Source organism: Rattus norvegicus, chromosome 6, assembly GCF_036323735.1.
Source record: "Rattus norvegicus strain BN/NHsdMcwi chromosome 6, GRCr8, whole genome shotgun sequence".
NCBI lineage: Eukaryota > Metazoa > Chordata > Mammalia > Rodentia > Muridae > Rattus > Rattus norvegicus.
This window is the reverse complement of record NC_086024.1, coordinates 26,742,090-26,758,446: the sequence shown is the minus strand read 5'-3', so window position 1 is coordinate 26,758,446 and position 16,357 is coordinate 26,742,090. Positions and strand designations below refer to the sequence as shown.

At 44.8% G+C, this 16,357-nt stretch overlaps 1 protein-coding gene across 6 annotated transcripts in view; it reads right to left on the bottom strand.

Annotated features, from left to right (window-relative positions):
- Window positions 1–14,789, bottom strand: part of Nlrc4 (NLR family, CARD domain containing 4) — a 28,126-nt gene extending 13,337 nt beyond the window's left edge. For 5 of the 6 annotated variants that reach the window (XR_592891.2, XR_010052054.1, XM_008764491.4 and 2 more), the window contains exons 1-5: window positions 14,656–14,789; window positions 11,204–11,316; window positions 7,124–7,384; window positions 4,253–6,244; window positions 2,747–2,839 (exon numbers count right to left, since the gene is read on the bottom strand). Coding sequence is in view for 4 of the 6 variants with exons in the window: in XM_008764491.4 (XP_008762713.1) it covers window positions 2,747–2,839; window positions 4,253–6,244; window positions 7,124–7,384; window position 11,204 (2,347 nt within the window). In the remaining 2 variants the exon portion in view is untranslated. Of the gene's footprint in view, window positions 1–2,746; window positions 2,840–4,252; window positions 6,245–7,123; window positions 7,385–11,203; window positions 11,317–14,655 lie in introns of those variants that run through there. The other variant, NM_001309432.1, reaches the window with a different exon arrangement.
- Window positions 14,790–16,357: the final 1,568 nt, after the last annotated feature.

Here is a 16,357-nt window from a genome sequence, read left to right as displayed (position 1 = left end):
GAAATTGCAGGTAACGTACATGAGGCATTCAGTATGTATGACACAGTAGGCCTTCAGGGAATGCTCTCAGATGTGGATCCTCCTGAGGTGGATATGAAAGCTTTGTGGCCGTTCAGAGCTCTACATTCACTGTTCCACGGCTGTATAAACTTGGACAAGTGATTCAACTTTTCAGCTGTGGCTTTAGGGGGCCATTAGTCCTACACACTAGGGCTATCTTGAGATTTGGGTGAGATAAAGTGTGAAAACTACGCAGTGCAATTGCTGACCTAGTTAGTGTACAGAACTCTTTACTACACAGTAACTCTTACTGGCATCATCATACTGGGTTTTTTCACTTTCAAATTTGACTCCTTATTTTTTTATTTTATTTTTATTTAGAAACATTTCAACCTATTTATTTATGTGTGGGAGCACGTATGCCAGGGCACCAGATAAGGACCCAGGACAACTTGCAGGAGGCAATTCTCTACTACCATGTAGGACCTGGAAATTGAACTCGGGCGTGGCAACGAGTGCCTTTATCTTCTAAGGCATCTCATGGGCTCTCGGTTTTTTTTTTGGGGGGGGGTTGGATGTGTTTTGTTTTGTTTTGTTTTAAGACTGGGTCTTACTGTTGGGGTCCAAGAATCGCTCAAGGAGGATCTCAGACTCAAATACTATGCAAAAGCAAAGAGAGTTTTTTCAGATGAATCTCCTGCATGCAGTGGTCTCCCCACTTGGGAATGGAGATCTCTGGTAGACTCACAGGCCCAACTTTTATTGTCAGTTAGGGGAACCCATGGAGGGGTATGTGTCCTTTTACCTTGATTGTAAGGATCAATTTAAAACTGTTCTACCTAGGATAGCCTTGAACTTACAGAGATCCATCTGCCTTTGCCTCTGAGAGCTGGGAGTAAATGCATGTGTCACTAAGCAGGCCTGGCAGGTTTTATCTTCCTTTTTGTTTTGAGAGGAGTTCTTATTTAGCCCAGGTTTGCCTAGAACTGACTCTATAACCAAGGCTATCCCCAAACCTCTGATCCTTCCACTTCTACCTCCTGGGAGCAGACAAGACAAGCGTTTATCAGGCTACATTTAGATTCTTAATAACAAAAGCACATTATCCTGAAGGGTACTCCTGATATCTTGGCCAAATCAAACCATTCTAAGAACCAGTGACTTTCTGTAAAATGAATGCATTGGAGTAGATGTGCCCCAGCCCTTTCTGGCTCTGAAAGGACACACATAGGTATGCAGTGAGTGTGTGTGTGTGTGTGTGTGTGTGTGTGTGTGTGTGTGTGTGTGTGTGTAGTTTATTTGGGATGGAAGTGAACTGATAAACAACACTGAACAGAAAGAGAAAGAGAGAAGCAGGCTAGGGAGGCCTCAGGGGGAAGAGAAAGTGAAAAGGTTGGAACTGAGAGGAAGAAGAGGAAAGAGAAGTTGAGGCATTGCAGAAAACTAGCTTCCACTCAGTCCACCCTGTTTCCAAAGCTCCGGGCTCTGTGGCCACAACAGAGTTCTGCCTGTGACCCGGCTCACATAACCCTGCATCTTGTTCCCCTTTTAAAGTTTTGCCAACGAAACAAACTCTGAACTTTCAAACCAGCCAGGGAAAGGGAAATGAGATGCATGATGACTTTCTCTCTCTCTAAAAAACAAACAAACAAACAAACAAACAAACAAAAAAGTCACACATCAATGGGCTAAAGCTCAAGCAGAAGTTTGTAGAAGACTTGTCCTGGGAGAGGGAGAATGTCCCAAGAAACCAAGGTGTTCACAGGCTCATGAAACAGATTGCTGGGGCCTGGGAGACAGTTCAGTGAGTACACACAGCACATGCACAAAGACCTAAGTTCAAATCCTCAGAATTCACGTAAAGTCAAAGTTAAGCATCTAGCTTGCACTCTAAAGATTTATTTATTTATTATATATAAGTACACTGTAGCTGTCTTCAGACACACCAGAAGAGGGCATCGGATCTCTTTACAGATGGTTGTGAGCCACCATGTGGTTGCTGGGAATTGAACTCATGACCTCTGGAAGAGCAGTCGGGTGCTCTTAACTGCTGAGCCATCTCTCCAGCCCTAGCTTGTACTCTAATCCTGGTGTTTCTACAATGAATGGAAGATAGAGACAAGGGAATCCCAGGAGCCTGTGGGCCATCAAGCCACAGTACAGAGTACAGCAAGAGAAAACAAAAAGACCCTGCCTCAAACAAGGTGGAAGGCAAGGTTAGCTACCTATGGCCTCCTGTCTTAGACGTTGTCCTATTGCTCTGAAGAGACGCCATGACCAAGACAACTCTTAGAAAGGAAAGCCTTTCATTGGGGTTGGCTTACAATTGAGAGGTTTAGTCCATTATCTCTGTGCAGCAGGGAGCACACAGTTAGACATGGTGCTAGAGTAGCTGAGATTTCTACGTTCGGATCCACAGGTAGCAAGAAGAGAGCAGCCTGGCAAGGACTTTTGAAACCTCAAAACCCACCCACAATGACACACTTCCTCCAACAAAGCCATACCTCCTGATCCTTCTAATCCTTTTGAAGAGCTCCTCATCTTTAAGCATTCAAATATATGAGCCATGGTAGTCATTCTTATTCAAACCACCAACCCTCCCCATCTGGACCATGCCATGTACATGCCCTGCCCCCATACACATAAGGATCTTGCTGTCTATAGGTGCAGCCAAAAATATCTTAAGCCATCCATTCTTATCAGCAAACCTACCATAATAAGAACATTAAAGAAACAAAAATCTGACCTAGGCTTTTAGCATCTTCCTCGTTCAGCCTAATGTCATCCAGGATGAGCTTCAGGAGGTTCTTCAGATTACCCAAGCTGTCAGCCAGACCACCTGCCAAAGGAAATCAGATCAGCATGCCTTCAATTCCCGAGTCTGTCATTGGTTCCCGTCACCATCCTTCCTATTACCAATCAGATTTTTGTCATCACAAAGTGCAAGAAGTGCTCATGATGTTCACGCAAAAGTGGGTATTTGTGGGAAACATACCTTAGAACACGCAGTGGAGAAACCATAATAGTCTGTCACATGGGCCTATTCTCTTCCATGGAAAGAAATGAATGAGGCCTGGTCACCTGGAGTGCCAGAGTGTTCAATCAACCTGACGATGTTTCTGCTATTCTGCGAGCTAGCCTTCCAGAATCCCCATATCCTGAGCATTATTTAGGCCCTAATTCTGAGCTTTGACTCAAGTGAATAGAACACAATCCTATGAAAGAGGCTGTGTGTAAGAAAGAGACCAATAGAATCTACCTTTGTACTTGTCATGGATCCTTCTCTAGGACCTAACCCTGAGGTCTGATTATCAGCCAATAGAATTATTCACATTGTAAAGGCCATAGTACAAGTTCTACTATGCTTAAATGTGTGAGGAAAATGAAACACAGGGTCAGTCCCTGGATGTCGTTACCCAGTGCCTGCACCAGTGGAACGGTCCCAAGTTCTCTTTCTTGTCTCTTCACAGTTTATTTTCCAGCTAAAGCGACGTCATAAGTGCAGAAACCCTCCCATGGTTATTTTGTCAAAAATGGGTATTTAGGGGTTGGAGAGATGGCTCAGCAGGTTAAGGGCACTGATTTCCCTTCCAGAGGACCCAGGTTCAAATTCCCAGCACCCACGAAGCAGCTAATAGCTACCTGACAACTTTACACAGACATACATGCAGGCAAACACTGATACATTTAAAATAAAAATAAATTAGCACAAAAAGATTCATTTAGAAAATGGGTATTGTACTCAGCTGTAAGCATGTTGTTCAAATACAATGGAATTAAAGAGAAAGCTAAAAGATAACCAGATGTGGTGCCCATGACTACAGGCCCACGGCTTGGGAGGCTGAAGCAGGAGGATCGCCTTGGGTGTGAGGCCAGCCTGGGATACATGTGAGACCCTGTATTGAAAGAGGAACTGGGGAAGAGGAGAGGAGAGAAGGAGATGGGAGTTGGGTGAAAGGGAGAAGAAAGAACAGAAGAGAGAGGAGAGGGGAGGGGAGGGAAGGGAGAAGAGATTAAAAAAAAAAAAAACCAAGTAAATTCAGAGATCTATCAGGGGCAGGAACCACAGAGAGGCAAAGCAGCTGAGAGGATGAAGGACAGAGGAAGTACGGTGAGGGTAAGTCAAGCTCTGTGTTGTACCCAGGAAGTAAAGTGCGCTAGGAACGGTACCAGAAGCCTCAGTGCCAGCGAGCACTTGCACGGTAGGTACCAGCCAGTCTTGGCTGGCTACGTTCTTCAGATGTGCCCGTACCTGGCAGCCGTTGAGTGTGGAGGTCGTGAATGCTTAAGTTCTGGAGGTCTGTCACAGACGTGATGTACTGCTCATCCTCCGTGGTGAGGGGACTAGCTTCCACCATGAGGGAGTGGATGTTCTTGCAGGTTCTGAGGACTGAGCTGAGCCTTCCGGCCACGGCTGCGCACCTCTTGATGTACAACTTGAGGTTGCTGGCGGAGCTGAATATCTTCCCCAGGTATTTGATATCTTGTTTATTCAACTTGCTAATATCTCGGAGTGTGACCTCTAGAGTCTTGAATTTCTGCATCCAATTGAAGAACAAAGACACAGCCCTACTGGGAATGTAGGTCGAGGGCCCTTCCGTGTGGACTCCAGAGCTGTTCTCTCCCGTCTTGTCCTGGGACACTGTCGCTCTTCCATAGAAATCCAGCTTGACGAAGTCCAGTGCGCTTACACAATTAGGCAAGTATTTAAAGAAGTCGAATAAGTAATCAGGGATGTTCTCGGAGTTGATGTATAAACTTTTCCCTTGGAAGAAAGCTTCAAATTCTTGGCTCAGCTCTGATTTAGATATACTCTCCGAGAATAAATTGATACCACACTCTACAAAGGAATTTACGTTGATGGCTTTCAGAACATCTTGCTCAGTGGTGTTTCTCAGGTTTTGTATTGACTCCTGTCTCCAAAGAGGCCGCTTGGTGACAGAAAGTCCTTGTAGGCTGCCATGCTCACATACCATTGCAAGGTGCCTCATGATGGCCCTGGTTGCTTCTGTGGATGACCCACAAGTGTACAGGAGCAGATTACCATACAGGGATGTGATGTCGGAGATGGAAACCATTTTCTTCAAGTAGCTATTCCCCTTGCTCACCTCCTCTGGCTCTCTGGACTTCAACAAACTGCTGAGTCTCCGACCTGCTGTGTACTCCTGAAAGGATTTATGAAAGAATTTATACGTGGGCCTCAGCCTCTGAGCCGTGTACTTACAGAGGAGCCCCGTCCTCACCAGGACGTCCTCATTCATGCTGCACACATCCTCAAGTTCGAAATCAAACTTGTGGGAGAACACACCTTCCAGGGCCAGGTCTCCACAGTAGTCTAGGCTCCTGACAAAATCACCTGAAGTTCCTCCACTGTGTCTGCGCCTGTTTTTCTGTATCAGGAGGTCGTAGAAGGTTTGGAAGAGCATGGTTTGAGTGTGAGCTTGGAATTCCTCACTGCCCATCTGGATGGCACAGGTTATCACCACGAAGAGAGGGGTCCTCATCAGATTTCTCAAGCACCTGGACTCCTGCATCTGGAACAACAAGCCTTCAGCCAGTTCATTTATCAGCACTTCCCGGATGAGAACTCGGGCGCTGTCTTCGGTCATATCTCCCACCTCCACAGTCAGGGCGCCAACGTGTCTGATGTGCCTCAGGCACTCCGTGGTGGTGGTGACAATGACCATGTTCTTGAAACGATGGTTTTCCTTTACCAGGGCCTCGATTTCTGGGCAGTTCTGGGGATGGAATTCATTGTAAGCATCGAGGAGAAAGAGGACTTTCTTGTGTAACTTCAGCAGCAGAGCCCTGAAGGTTGGTTTGCTGATGGAGTCAGGTATGTTCACGAGCTGATCATACAATGTTTCAAACAGGCCACCCCTAGCACTGCTCAGGCGGATGAAGAAGACCAATTTGAACTGGTTCAGAGCTGGGCACATCCCAGAGGCCCAGAGCATGGCAATTTTTTGCAGCAGGGTGGACTTCCCTTTGCCAGACTCCCCTTCAATGAGGCAGGGACTCTTCAGAGCCTCCAGCAGGCTGCCCAGGGTCATCTGCTCTACTCGGTGATGACGATGGTCCTTCCTCCACAAGACAGGTTCTGTGAAGGTGATCTGCAGATTGAAAATGATGTCGATATCCTCACCCAGAGGAAAGAAGTTCTTAAAAACAGGGCTGTTGTATAAGTCTTTTAGACTCTGGGCCAGAACATCCAAGTCTTCTTCCAAGTTCTGATGAAAAAGACCTGTTAGAGAAAATATGATGTTATAGAGGGCATGATTTGCATCTCGAAGCCCAAGGCTTGGGAGATGAATGGCAGAGATGCCAAGAATCAGCTGGGGGAGTCACTGACTTCTTTCCCTAGTTCTAAGCTACCCCGAGGGGCTCCAAAAGCCCACTGATTGCCGGGCACCCTCCCCTTGTTCCTTCTTTTTCTTTCTTTTTTCTTTTTTTTAACCTTTTCTTTCCTTTTTCTTGCCATCATGACAAACTGGGAACAAGAGAAGCCTTCATTTTAGTTAAATAAAGTTAAACTTCCATTTAGTTAAAGAAAGTGAAAGATTTGGCTGAGAATGTGGGAAGGGGTAAATTTCAGCCAACTATGCGATCTATTCATTTAAGATAAGTAAAAGGAGGAGTCTGAGGTATAGCTTAATGAGGAGGGAATGCCTGTGTGTGGAAAGTAGAGGGATTAGCTTTCCATGGTACCATGACGTGGGTAGTTGACTGGGCCATTCACCAGAAGATGACCGGCTGAAGATGGTTAGCTTGGTGTATCTGCATTCCGGTTAAACTCATTTTTAAACAGAGTCTTGATATATATCCTGTCAATATATATATGGGTTTCAATCTCCCCATCCACTTGTCTCCACCTCCCCAAAGCTCCTGTGGTAATCCATGCCACCACACCTAGCATTCTGGTTGTATTTTAAGTGAGACTATATTTCCTCGTTTCTTGCCCAGCTCTGAGGTTATATTTATATGGTTTCGCTGTCAAGTGTCTACTGAGAATGACTCCAAGACCCTGGCCAGCAACACAGAGTGGAGGACAAGTTCTCCGGCAGGGACTGTGGGTGTTCTTAACCGTTTATTCCTTTTGGTGGGTGAGCAAGGCAATACCTACTGTGTCCAGTTAAGTCCTGATACACAGGATAGTTCCAGTTTTCAAGACTCTTAAGAAAGAGGTTGCAGGCCGCTGAGCCCTTCTTCAAAATCATATGGACGATGTCTCGTGCAGCGTCCTGCTCCACCCGATGACTGCAAATGATGGCAACTTCTTCCCCGTTGAGAACGTTCAATGCAAATAGGTCATCACAGATTTGCTTTATAACCACTATGCCCATCCTCTGAATAAGGGCTTGGCTGTTTTCCTTTATAAAGTTCACTGAAGAGATGGAGTACATATTTGTTTATTAGTTCATTTCTTTATTTTACTATACATGAAAGAAACATTTCTGTCACCGGTGAATCAGAGCTGCATATTTCCCTCCCCCTGGCTCATCTCAAGCCATGGGGATATCGGATGCTTTATGCTCAGGCCCTCAAGAAGTGCTCTGTTAAACTCTACAGCCATAACTTCAGTCCGTGAGCAAGATGGTTTTGCTTTGGTGATGAGGCAAGGTGGGTAATTTTGTCCACTGATTTGAGCCTCAAGTGAGTGCCTGGTGTGGTGGCGCCCGTCTTTAATCCCAGACTCAGGAGGCAGAGGCAGCCAAGATCTCTGTGAGTTCTAGGATAACCAGGGCTACATGATGAGACCAGAAGAAAGGAGGAAGGAGAGTGGGAGGAGGAGGAGGAAGAGGATGGGGAGCAGGAGGGAGAGAAGGAAGGAGGAAAAGGGAGAGTGAAGGGTTTTGAAGTAATGAATGGCTCTATCCTCCAAGCATAAGAGCTATTACCATCTTATCTACATTCTCCTTTAGAAGGAGGAGTGGCGGGGTTGGGGATTTAGCTCAGCGGTAGAGCGCTTGCCTAGCGAGCGCAAGGCCCTGGGTTCGGTCCCCAGCTCCGAAAAAAAAGAAAAAAAAAAAAAAAAAGAAGGAGGAGTGGTGGGGGGTGGGAAGGGATCATTAGGTCCTACCTGAGAGTCCAGCTACTCTCTTTCTATGTCTCTCTCCCAGCCATTCATATATATATATATATATATATATATATATATATGAATTCCATATATATATATGAATTCCATATATATATATATATATATATATATATATATATGGAATTGTCATCCACGCTGATACAGGGCTTGGCAGAGATGTGGGTACCTTGGGTTACCACTTATCTGGACTCTGACAAGTAAGACCACCAGGCCCACTGGTTCAACAAACTAGAGAGACTTGTGGAGTGAGTGGCTGGATGTCTGTTCACATTTCTCCCAGGTAAAGTTAATGCAACAGCATAGAATTTGCCATCTGTAAACTTTGTCAACTCTCTCTGAATCAGTTAGAACTGCCAACTATGGAGCAGACTGCCTCTCTGCAGACAGAATATTTCTTTTGTGGCATTTAATGAGCCCCATGAAGGATTCAATATTCCCACCAGTCCCAGTTTTAGATAACCATAGATGCGCCCTGGCTAACAAAAATCTGAATATCTAGCACTTTTCCAGTGAGAACCAACCAGGGAACACACTCTGTGTAACCCAGGGAGCTGTTAAGGAGAACTGATGCCTGGCATTGCATACAAAGTCATGAATGTGTCAGCATGCTGGCTATCATGCTCACTTCTTGTCTTCCTACCACAACTCAAAGGAGTAGGTGTTTTAGCTCTCACAAGCTTTAAAGATCTCTACAAAGTATTAGACAGTATTCAGTCTAAGCTCTTGTTTCTCTTAGTCTCTAGAGAGGCTACACCATTTTTTTTTTGTTTCTTCCTCTGCAATGCCTTAATCTACACTGGGGTTTGATTTGGTTTGGTTTGGGATTGACCTACAACCTCATGCATTGGAGGCAAACTCCCTACCATTGAACCTGTTGGCCTAATTCTGAGCCAAACTCTCAAATACAGACAAAACTGTGCCCAGATACTGTATGTAGTACACACCGTCTGTGACATCAGAGGCCCCTCTCCCTGTCTTGCACTCTCAGACTACAAGTTCTCTTTGTACTGTAGGCTTGTCCCTTACATGCCTCATGACTGGAGATTGGAGAGTGAAGATGTCTCTCTCAAAGAATTCAAGTCCTCTCCAGTCTGAATTATACTCAGGCAGCCCAACCCTCAGGGATCACTCCTGCCCCACCCCCTAACCCCCATTGCGATCCCCACTGCTAAAGACAGCAGAACAGCTGTCCACACTTGTCTGCAAGTCCTCTGAGGGAGACCCATTGCTGCCCCCTGGAGTCTCACTCATATCTGTGGCTTCTGCATCTTTGTTAAGAAGATAGATATGTCTGTGTTTACTGGAGATTTTCGTTTTATGGCAAAAGGCACGCAAGTCTCTGAGAAGCCTGCAGCCTCTTGCCCATTAGTGTGGACTGCCTCTGAAGCTAGGTATCGTCTCACTTTAAAATGAAGACACCAAGTTCTCTTAGCCCTAAAAAAAAAAAAAAACAAAAAAAAAAAAACAAAAACTTGGTGATATTGAAAAAAGATGTGCTTGGTGTGGCGGCACATGCCTTTAATACCAGCACTTAGCAGGCTGAGGCCAGCCTGGTCTACATAGTGAGTTCCAGGATAGCCAGAAACACACAGAAGGACCTTTCTCAAAGAAAACGAGTAAGATGTATGAGCCGTGTGTGTATGTGTGCGCGTTTTAATGTTTAAAAAGGATACTATGCAACCATATGTATACTATGATATTCTGTGTATAAGATAATCTTATTACTAGCTGTGGATTACCTCAATTCTATAGAACTTAACCATGGAGCTGTAAGATACAGTCAAGACTAACCATGCTGTAACTAGTGGATGGGTAGTAACTAATGACTTTGATGTCATGTAACTAAAGATGTTAGTTTGTTCATTCGTTTGTTTGTTTGTTTAGGGGACAGGGTTTCTCTTGTAGCCCTGGCTACCCTGGAACTCTGTATGTGGACCGGGCTGACTTTGACTCACAGAGCTTCTTCTACCTCTGCCTTACAAGTCTGCGATTTAAGGTATGCACCACCATGCCTGGCAAGATGTTGTTCTTAATCATGATTTGTGCCCATGACTGGGATCCTTTTTGATCACACACGAAAGCCTGTTCATTAATTATTCTTTTTTTCCCTAGAATATCTGCCTCTAGATTAGCACTTCGCGGTGGACCATTGTGCAATGGTCTACATTCTTGTTTGCATTTCCCAGGGTGAGCTCTATTAGCCATACATGATTAGCCAGGGATGGTTTGTGAGAGCCATTAGCCGCTGGTGGCTACTGAGCACTTGATATGCGATAAGAATGAATGTGTAACTGAATTTTGCTTGGGTTCATTGTTGTTGCTGTTGTTTGTTTGTTTGCTTGCTTTAAGGGCCTTGTTATACATCCCAGGCTGACTCGTGATCCCACGTCTTCAGGTCCCAAGGGCTGAGACCCTAGGTATGTGATGCTATGTTCTCATGTGCAATTGGGTTTTATGTCAAATTCGATTTTAAGTTTAAATTTGCAATTAAATGGCCATAGTGGCTAGTGGGTACTACATTGGAGAGCACAGGTCAACACTGGGATCAAAATGGAAACAGAACTTGGGAGCTTCAGAAGCATTCATGTCTGTGCCATTTCTCTGAAGTGATTGGGTATAGTTTTCTGAAATCTAAATGCAAGTCTGTGATTGAACAGGTTAAAGCTGGTATCATCTGGTCACTCTTTTTTTTTTTAAAGATGTATTTATTTATTTTATGTGAGTACACTGTAGCTGTCTTCAGCCACACCAGAAGAGGGCATCAGATCCCATTACAGATGGTCGTGAGCCACCATGTGGTTGCTGGGAATTGAACTCAGGACCTTTGGAAGAGCAGTCAGTGTTCTTAACCGCTGAGCCATCTCTCTAGCCCACTTGGTCACTCTTTACATAAGCCTTACCCCATCTGTCATCTGCCTTTCTTCGTAAGCTCGCCATATTGTTTTTAACGAATTCTCAAGACAACATAGAATATTTAATTGAGAAGCCCACAGATAATTCGTCAGACGAAAGCGTGAATCGCTTTTCCATTTAATATCATCAATGAACTATCAATAATCTCATAATAATAAACTAGACAGATGCTGCTTATTGAATACTTACTTGTGGTGAGTCAAACCGTCCCACTTTTCTTGATCTCAGTAGAAGGTATTTCTTTTCCAAACAGGAAGGCCAAAGACGATCATAATGTTGTAAGGTAAGGCTATCCTAAGAAACTAACAAAAGGAAAACAAAGGCTGAAGTTGCTTGTGACTAGGGCAGCGCTGCTCTTCCACATGAAGAGTGACACCCAAACTATCTAAAACTTGCTCAGGGTCTGGGGAGATCGCTCACAGGCTGACGTGCTTGTTGTGGAAGAGTGAGGACCTGATTTCTTATCCCCAGCACCCACGTAAAAATCTGACCCTAGCATAGAGTGCAGGTAGAGATGGGCTCACTGGCCTCTAGTTTCACTAACCAGTGGTGCCAGGGTTAGTGAAAAACTCTGTCGGGAACAAAAAGATAGAGAGTAATTGAGGAAGACACCGGACATGATCTCCGGCTTCTGCGCGTGCGCGCGCGCGCACACACACACACACACACACACACACACACACACACACACGTAGGCTCATATATTTGAATGCTGAGTCATCAGGAAGTGGAACTGTTTGAAAGGATCAGGAGGTGTGGCCTTGTGGGAGCAGGTATGGCCTTGTTGGAGGAAGTGCAGGATTCGAATGTGGGCTTTGAGGTTTCAAAAACTCTGTGTCTTCTCTCTCTTCTGTCAGTCATGTACCTGGGTGCTATCCAAGGGGATCTGTGGGGCTCTGGCCCAGTGGGAGTGGCCAAAGAGTTGCAGCTCTTTGAGGGGGAGGGGGAACAAGTCAGGCTGCTGGGTTTCTTTGGAGGCTGCAGCAGGCCACAGCAGGCAGCCAGGAGCCTAGGTCAGGGCCACAAAACAGGAAGTGGCTGCAGTAGGCTCAAGGAGCTTCCAGCAACAAAAGCTTCAGGGGGGAATCCTCTTCCCTTAGGGTGCTACAGCTTGATAAGACAGACACTCTCAGAGTCTTTGATGAGATAACTCACGCACTTTATTCCTTGTGATTAGGGTCTTATAAACATTTTGGGGTGGGGTGGGGTCTAAAGGCAGAGGTTTTCTATTGGCTTGGTCTGAGATGTTAGGGAAGCCTCATCTGCATGTGGAGGGGCTTCAGGTGCTGCCCTTACGTGACTGAATCTCACAGTCTTCTCCATGGTGTGTCGTAGTCATGTATCCCAGGACTGGTACATGATCAGGAGGAGATTTAAACTCCTACCACCCTCAATTATGAGACTTTCTGGGGTTTCTGAATCCACTCGACCTTACCAGATTTTCCGTCTGGGGGCAGGGTCCACTGCCCCACGCTCTTCCTGCTGCCTGCTGATCAGATGTAAAAGTCTTAGCTATTTCTCCAGCACCATGTCTGCCTGCGCGCTGTCTCGATGATAATGGACTGAACCACTGAAACTGTAAGCCAGCCCCAATTAACTGCTTTCTTTTTTTTCTTTTTTTCTTTTTTTCTTTTTTTCTTTTTTCTTTTTTCTTTTTTTTTTTTCAGAGCTGGGGACCGAACCCAGGGCCTTGCGCTTGTTAGGCAAGCGCTCTACCACTGAGCTAAATCCCCAACCCCAACTGCTTTCATTTATTAGATTTGCTGTGGTCATGATGTCTCCTCATGTAGTAGAACTGTGACTAAGAGAATATCTTTCTTTCGTAAAAGGGGAAAGAATCAATCCTCCACTGACTGGGTCAGAGTTGAAGTAAGAGTAGAAAAAATCAAAAAGAGGAAGGAAGCCGGGAAAAGACCATAAAATTCCCTTCATTATGTCAGTGGAGTGGTCGTCCATGTGCTGGTCAACTAAAACCAATGCACAAGGGGCTGGGGATTTAGCTCAGTGGTAGAGCGCTTGCCTAGCAAGCACAAGGCCCTGGGTTCGGTCCCCAGCTGGGAAAAAAAAAAAAAAGAAAGAAAAAACCAATGCACAAATCACCCGGAAAATATGCTTAGAACTGGAATCCAGTTTAGCTACTGGAAATATTGTTCTTGCCAACAGGATGACGGCAAAGAACTAAACCAGAGTCAAATAACTAATTATCAATTTCTTTGAAAATAAAAGCACATGGCTGGGATCTCACGTGCTCTGAGTTACCCACTGGGCTGAGGAGGCTGTAGAGATAACTCAGCACCCCTTGCTCCTGCTTGGGCCTGGGATTATTTCCCAACACCCACATCTGTAACTGCAGTTACAAGGGATCCTTCTGCCCCCATAGAATAACAGGCGTGCATGGGACATACATAAAGACAAGCATGCAAAACACTTGAGATAGAAAGAAAGAAATCCTAGAAGAGGGGGTGGAGGGACGTAAAGAACCAGAGGATCAGGCATTTGCTGTGAGACTGTGTCTTCTAGTAATGTCAGAAGCTACACCCATAGAATTTCACCAACTTTCTTCAGTGTACTGGATGGCTGCTTCTTTTTTTTTTTTTTTTCTTTTCTTTTCTTTTTTTCGGAGCTGGGGATCGAACCCAGGGCCTTGCGCTTTGGATGGCTGCTTCTACATGTGTTATTTGACACTCCGCAGTGGGCTTTCCTTTTTGTAAACTTGTTTGCTTGTTTGTTTGTTTGTTTGTTTTATATCAGTTCTCTCCTGGAATAGTCTATAAGTCCCAGGGATCAAACTCTGGTCAACAGGCTTGGGGTGACCAACACACCTACCCCCTGAGCATCACCCGAACATCTGGACTATGCTTTCTTACCTGAACTATTAGCATTCACATCTGCTCCAAGCCTGAGACTGTGGTGATGATTAAACAGGCAAACAGGTGGAACAGAGGCCATCAGTCTGTGTGTGATTCATCTCTCACTCTAGTATACAAATGCCCTGGTCTAGAATGTTCTTACATCTCCTGTGGACTCCTGCAGCTCACTGAGTACTGTTAGTGATATACAAATAATGTATGGAATTGTCTAGAGGCACAAGACTAACTGGAGCCTGGAAGAATGAAAAAGGTTAAGGGACATTAGGAGAGCCTCACTCCACCTCTGCACTGGGGTTGTTAAGATTCTCCGAGATCCCTTATCACACAACGAGGTCTGGACTGCGCTTTCTATAAACATTGGCCCACAGAGAGGGATTTTCTTAATTTTTCTGTTCAAGTATCTCATAGAGGCTCAAGAGACTGGATGGACCAAGCAGTTCCCCTCTCCCCACCTCTCCCTCAGCACAGAGTTTTTTCCGTAAAGCCCAAAAGCATTTTCTAAGTCTTTTTGTCTCATAGTAAATACAAAGGTGTCCTCTAGGACTCCAAATCCTTTAACAACAACTCAGAAAAACTCAACTAAACTCCAAAAGACCAGGTTAACCGCCCTGCCTCCAACACCACCCAGGTTCCCTGCAGGCAAATCAGCCCAAAGGGCTAGCCATTCATTGCGGGACAACCTCACAGACACAGGTTTCAATGGATCTAAACTCAAATTTCAATATTTGATTCTAAAATCGACTTAAAACCCATTCCCTCTCCCTGAGGTACCTGGCCAAGCAAATCCAGTTGCCTTCGAAGGAAAAGTCATCTTAAAAGTAAGTTTCTTTCTTAATCCAAACTTCTTTGTCCGTGAGAGGAGACTGTAAAAAAACAGGAAATGCCCTGTGGGTTTTTTTTTCTTGCTCATTAACTATTAAGTAACACATACTAGCACGCAAAAGGAGTGACAGGGTTGTCAGGAAGTAGGGACTTTGAACTCATGCACTCTCTGATTCCCGTTTATTCATATAATAAAGATTTAACAAGTGTTTATTTTTCCAAGCAAAGAGGATGAGGAAGCTTTATTGGTGCCAATTACAAGTGAACAAGGCCCAAGAAAACAGGGTAACCCAAATTCCAAAGTTCAAATGAGGTAATTGTTTCATGAAGGTTTTGTGTGTGTGTGTGTGTGTGTGTGTGTGTGTGTGTGTGTGTGTGTGTGTGTGTTGTGTGTGTGTATGTGTGTGTATGTGTGTGTGTGTGTGTGTGTGTTTGTGTGTGTATGTGTGATAGACTCCTTTTATATACCCCTGGCTGCCCTGGTTCTCCCAATGTAGATCAGGCTAGCTTGGAACCCACAGAGACCCACCTGTCTCTGCCTCCTGAGTGCTTAAAGGCACACCACTACTTAGTTTCAGGAAGCTTTTACATTAACAGAACAAAAAAGTCATCAATCAACATAATTCTAATAACATTGGTGGAAACGTTGGGTAGGCAGGTTGCAGTCAAGAAAAGAAAGCCTTGGTAAAGACTTCAGATCTGAGGCCATTTTTAGCGTCTAGATTGTTATGAGCTGGCACCCAGCTTTGCTAATATATTGCAAAGCTTTCACCTGATTGGAGGAGCTCTTAGGTCATTACAGAAGTGGGTAATAAAGGAGTTCTAATCAGTTGATCAGCTTCTGTCTGGGACCCTTAGTTCTTGTGTTTTAGACATTCAGTATGGTTTTTGCTTATCTTGTCTTGGACTTCTGACCCTCCTGCCTCTGCCCTCTCAGAGCTAGGATTACAGGCATAAGCTGCTATGCCTTGCTCTGTTTTTTTCATGATGAATGGAGATTGAGAGGTGGGCAGAGAAAATGGAAAGTGAAATGGTCTGTTTTTTTTGGTTCGAGCATGTTGTCACTGAGGACAAGGGCAAACAGACTTATCTCTGTACCTCGGTTTCCAGCAAAGCTGTACTCTCAGTCACTGGGGTCATGGCAAGTTATCCCAGGCTAGCCAGGGGTCCACACTATTGATAATTATTATTCACGAGATTCTCCTAAACACACAGAGCCAGGGACTCGAACCAGCATACATGTACTCAACATCACCGAATACACCAGAAAGGGAAGCTATCCTCAGCTTGAAACAGAGAAATCTCTCTGCTCTTCTGTCAACACTGCTCTTGTAAACTCTTCCCTCTGACTTTGCACAAATTGCTAGAATCTTTTTTTTTTAATGTTATACAACTACTTGTTTCAAAAAGATCATTCTGACGCAGACATGGTGGCATATACCTTTAATAGCAGCATTCTAGAGAAGAGGCAGGCAGAGCTCCGTGAGTTCAAAGCCAGCCTGGTGTACATAGTGATTTCCGAGACAGCAGACCCACATAATAGAGAGATCCTGTCTCAGAAACAGACCAACAAAACAAAAAACCCATTCTTACACATTAACGTAGCTGGCCATATAAGGGTGTCCAATGTGAGGTCCCATACTTAAGCTCA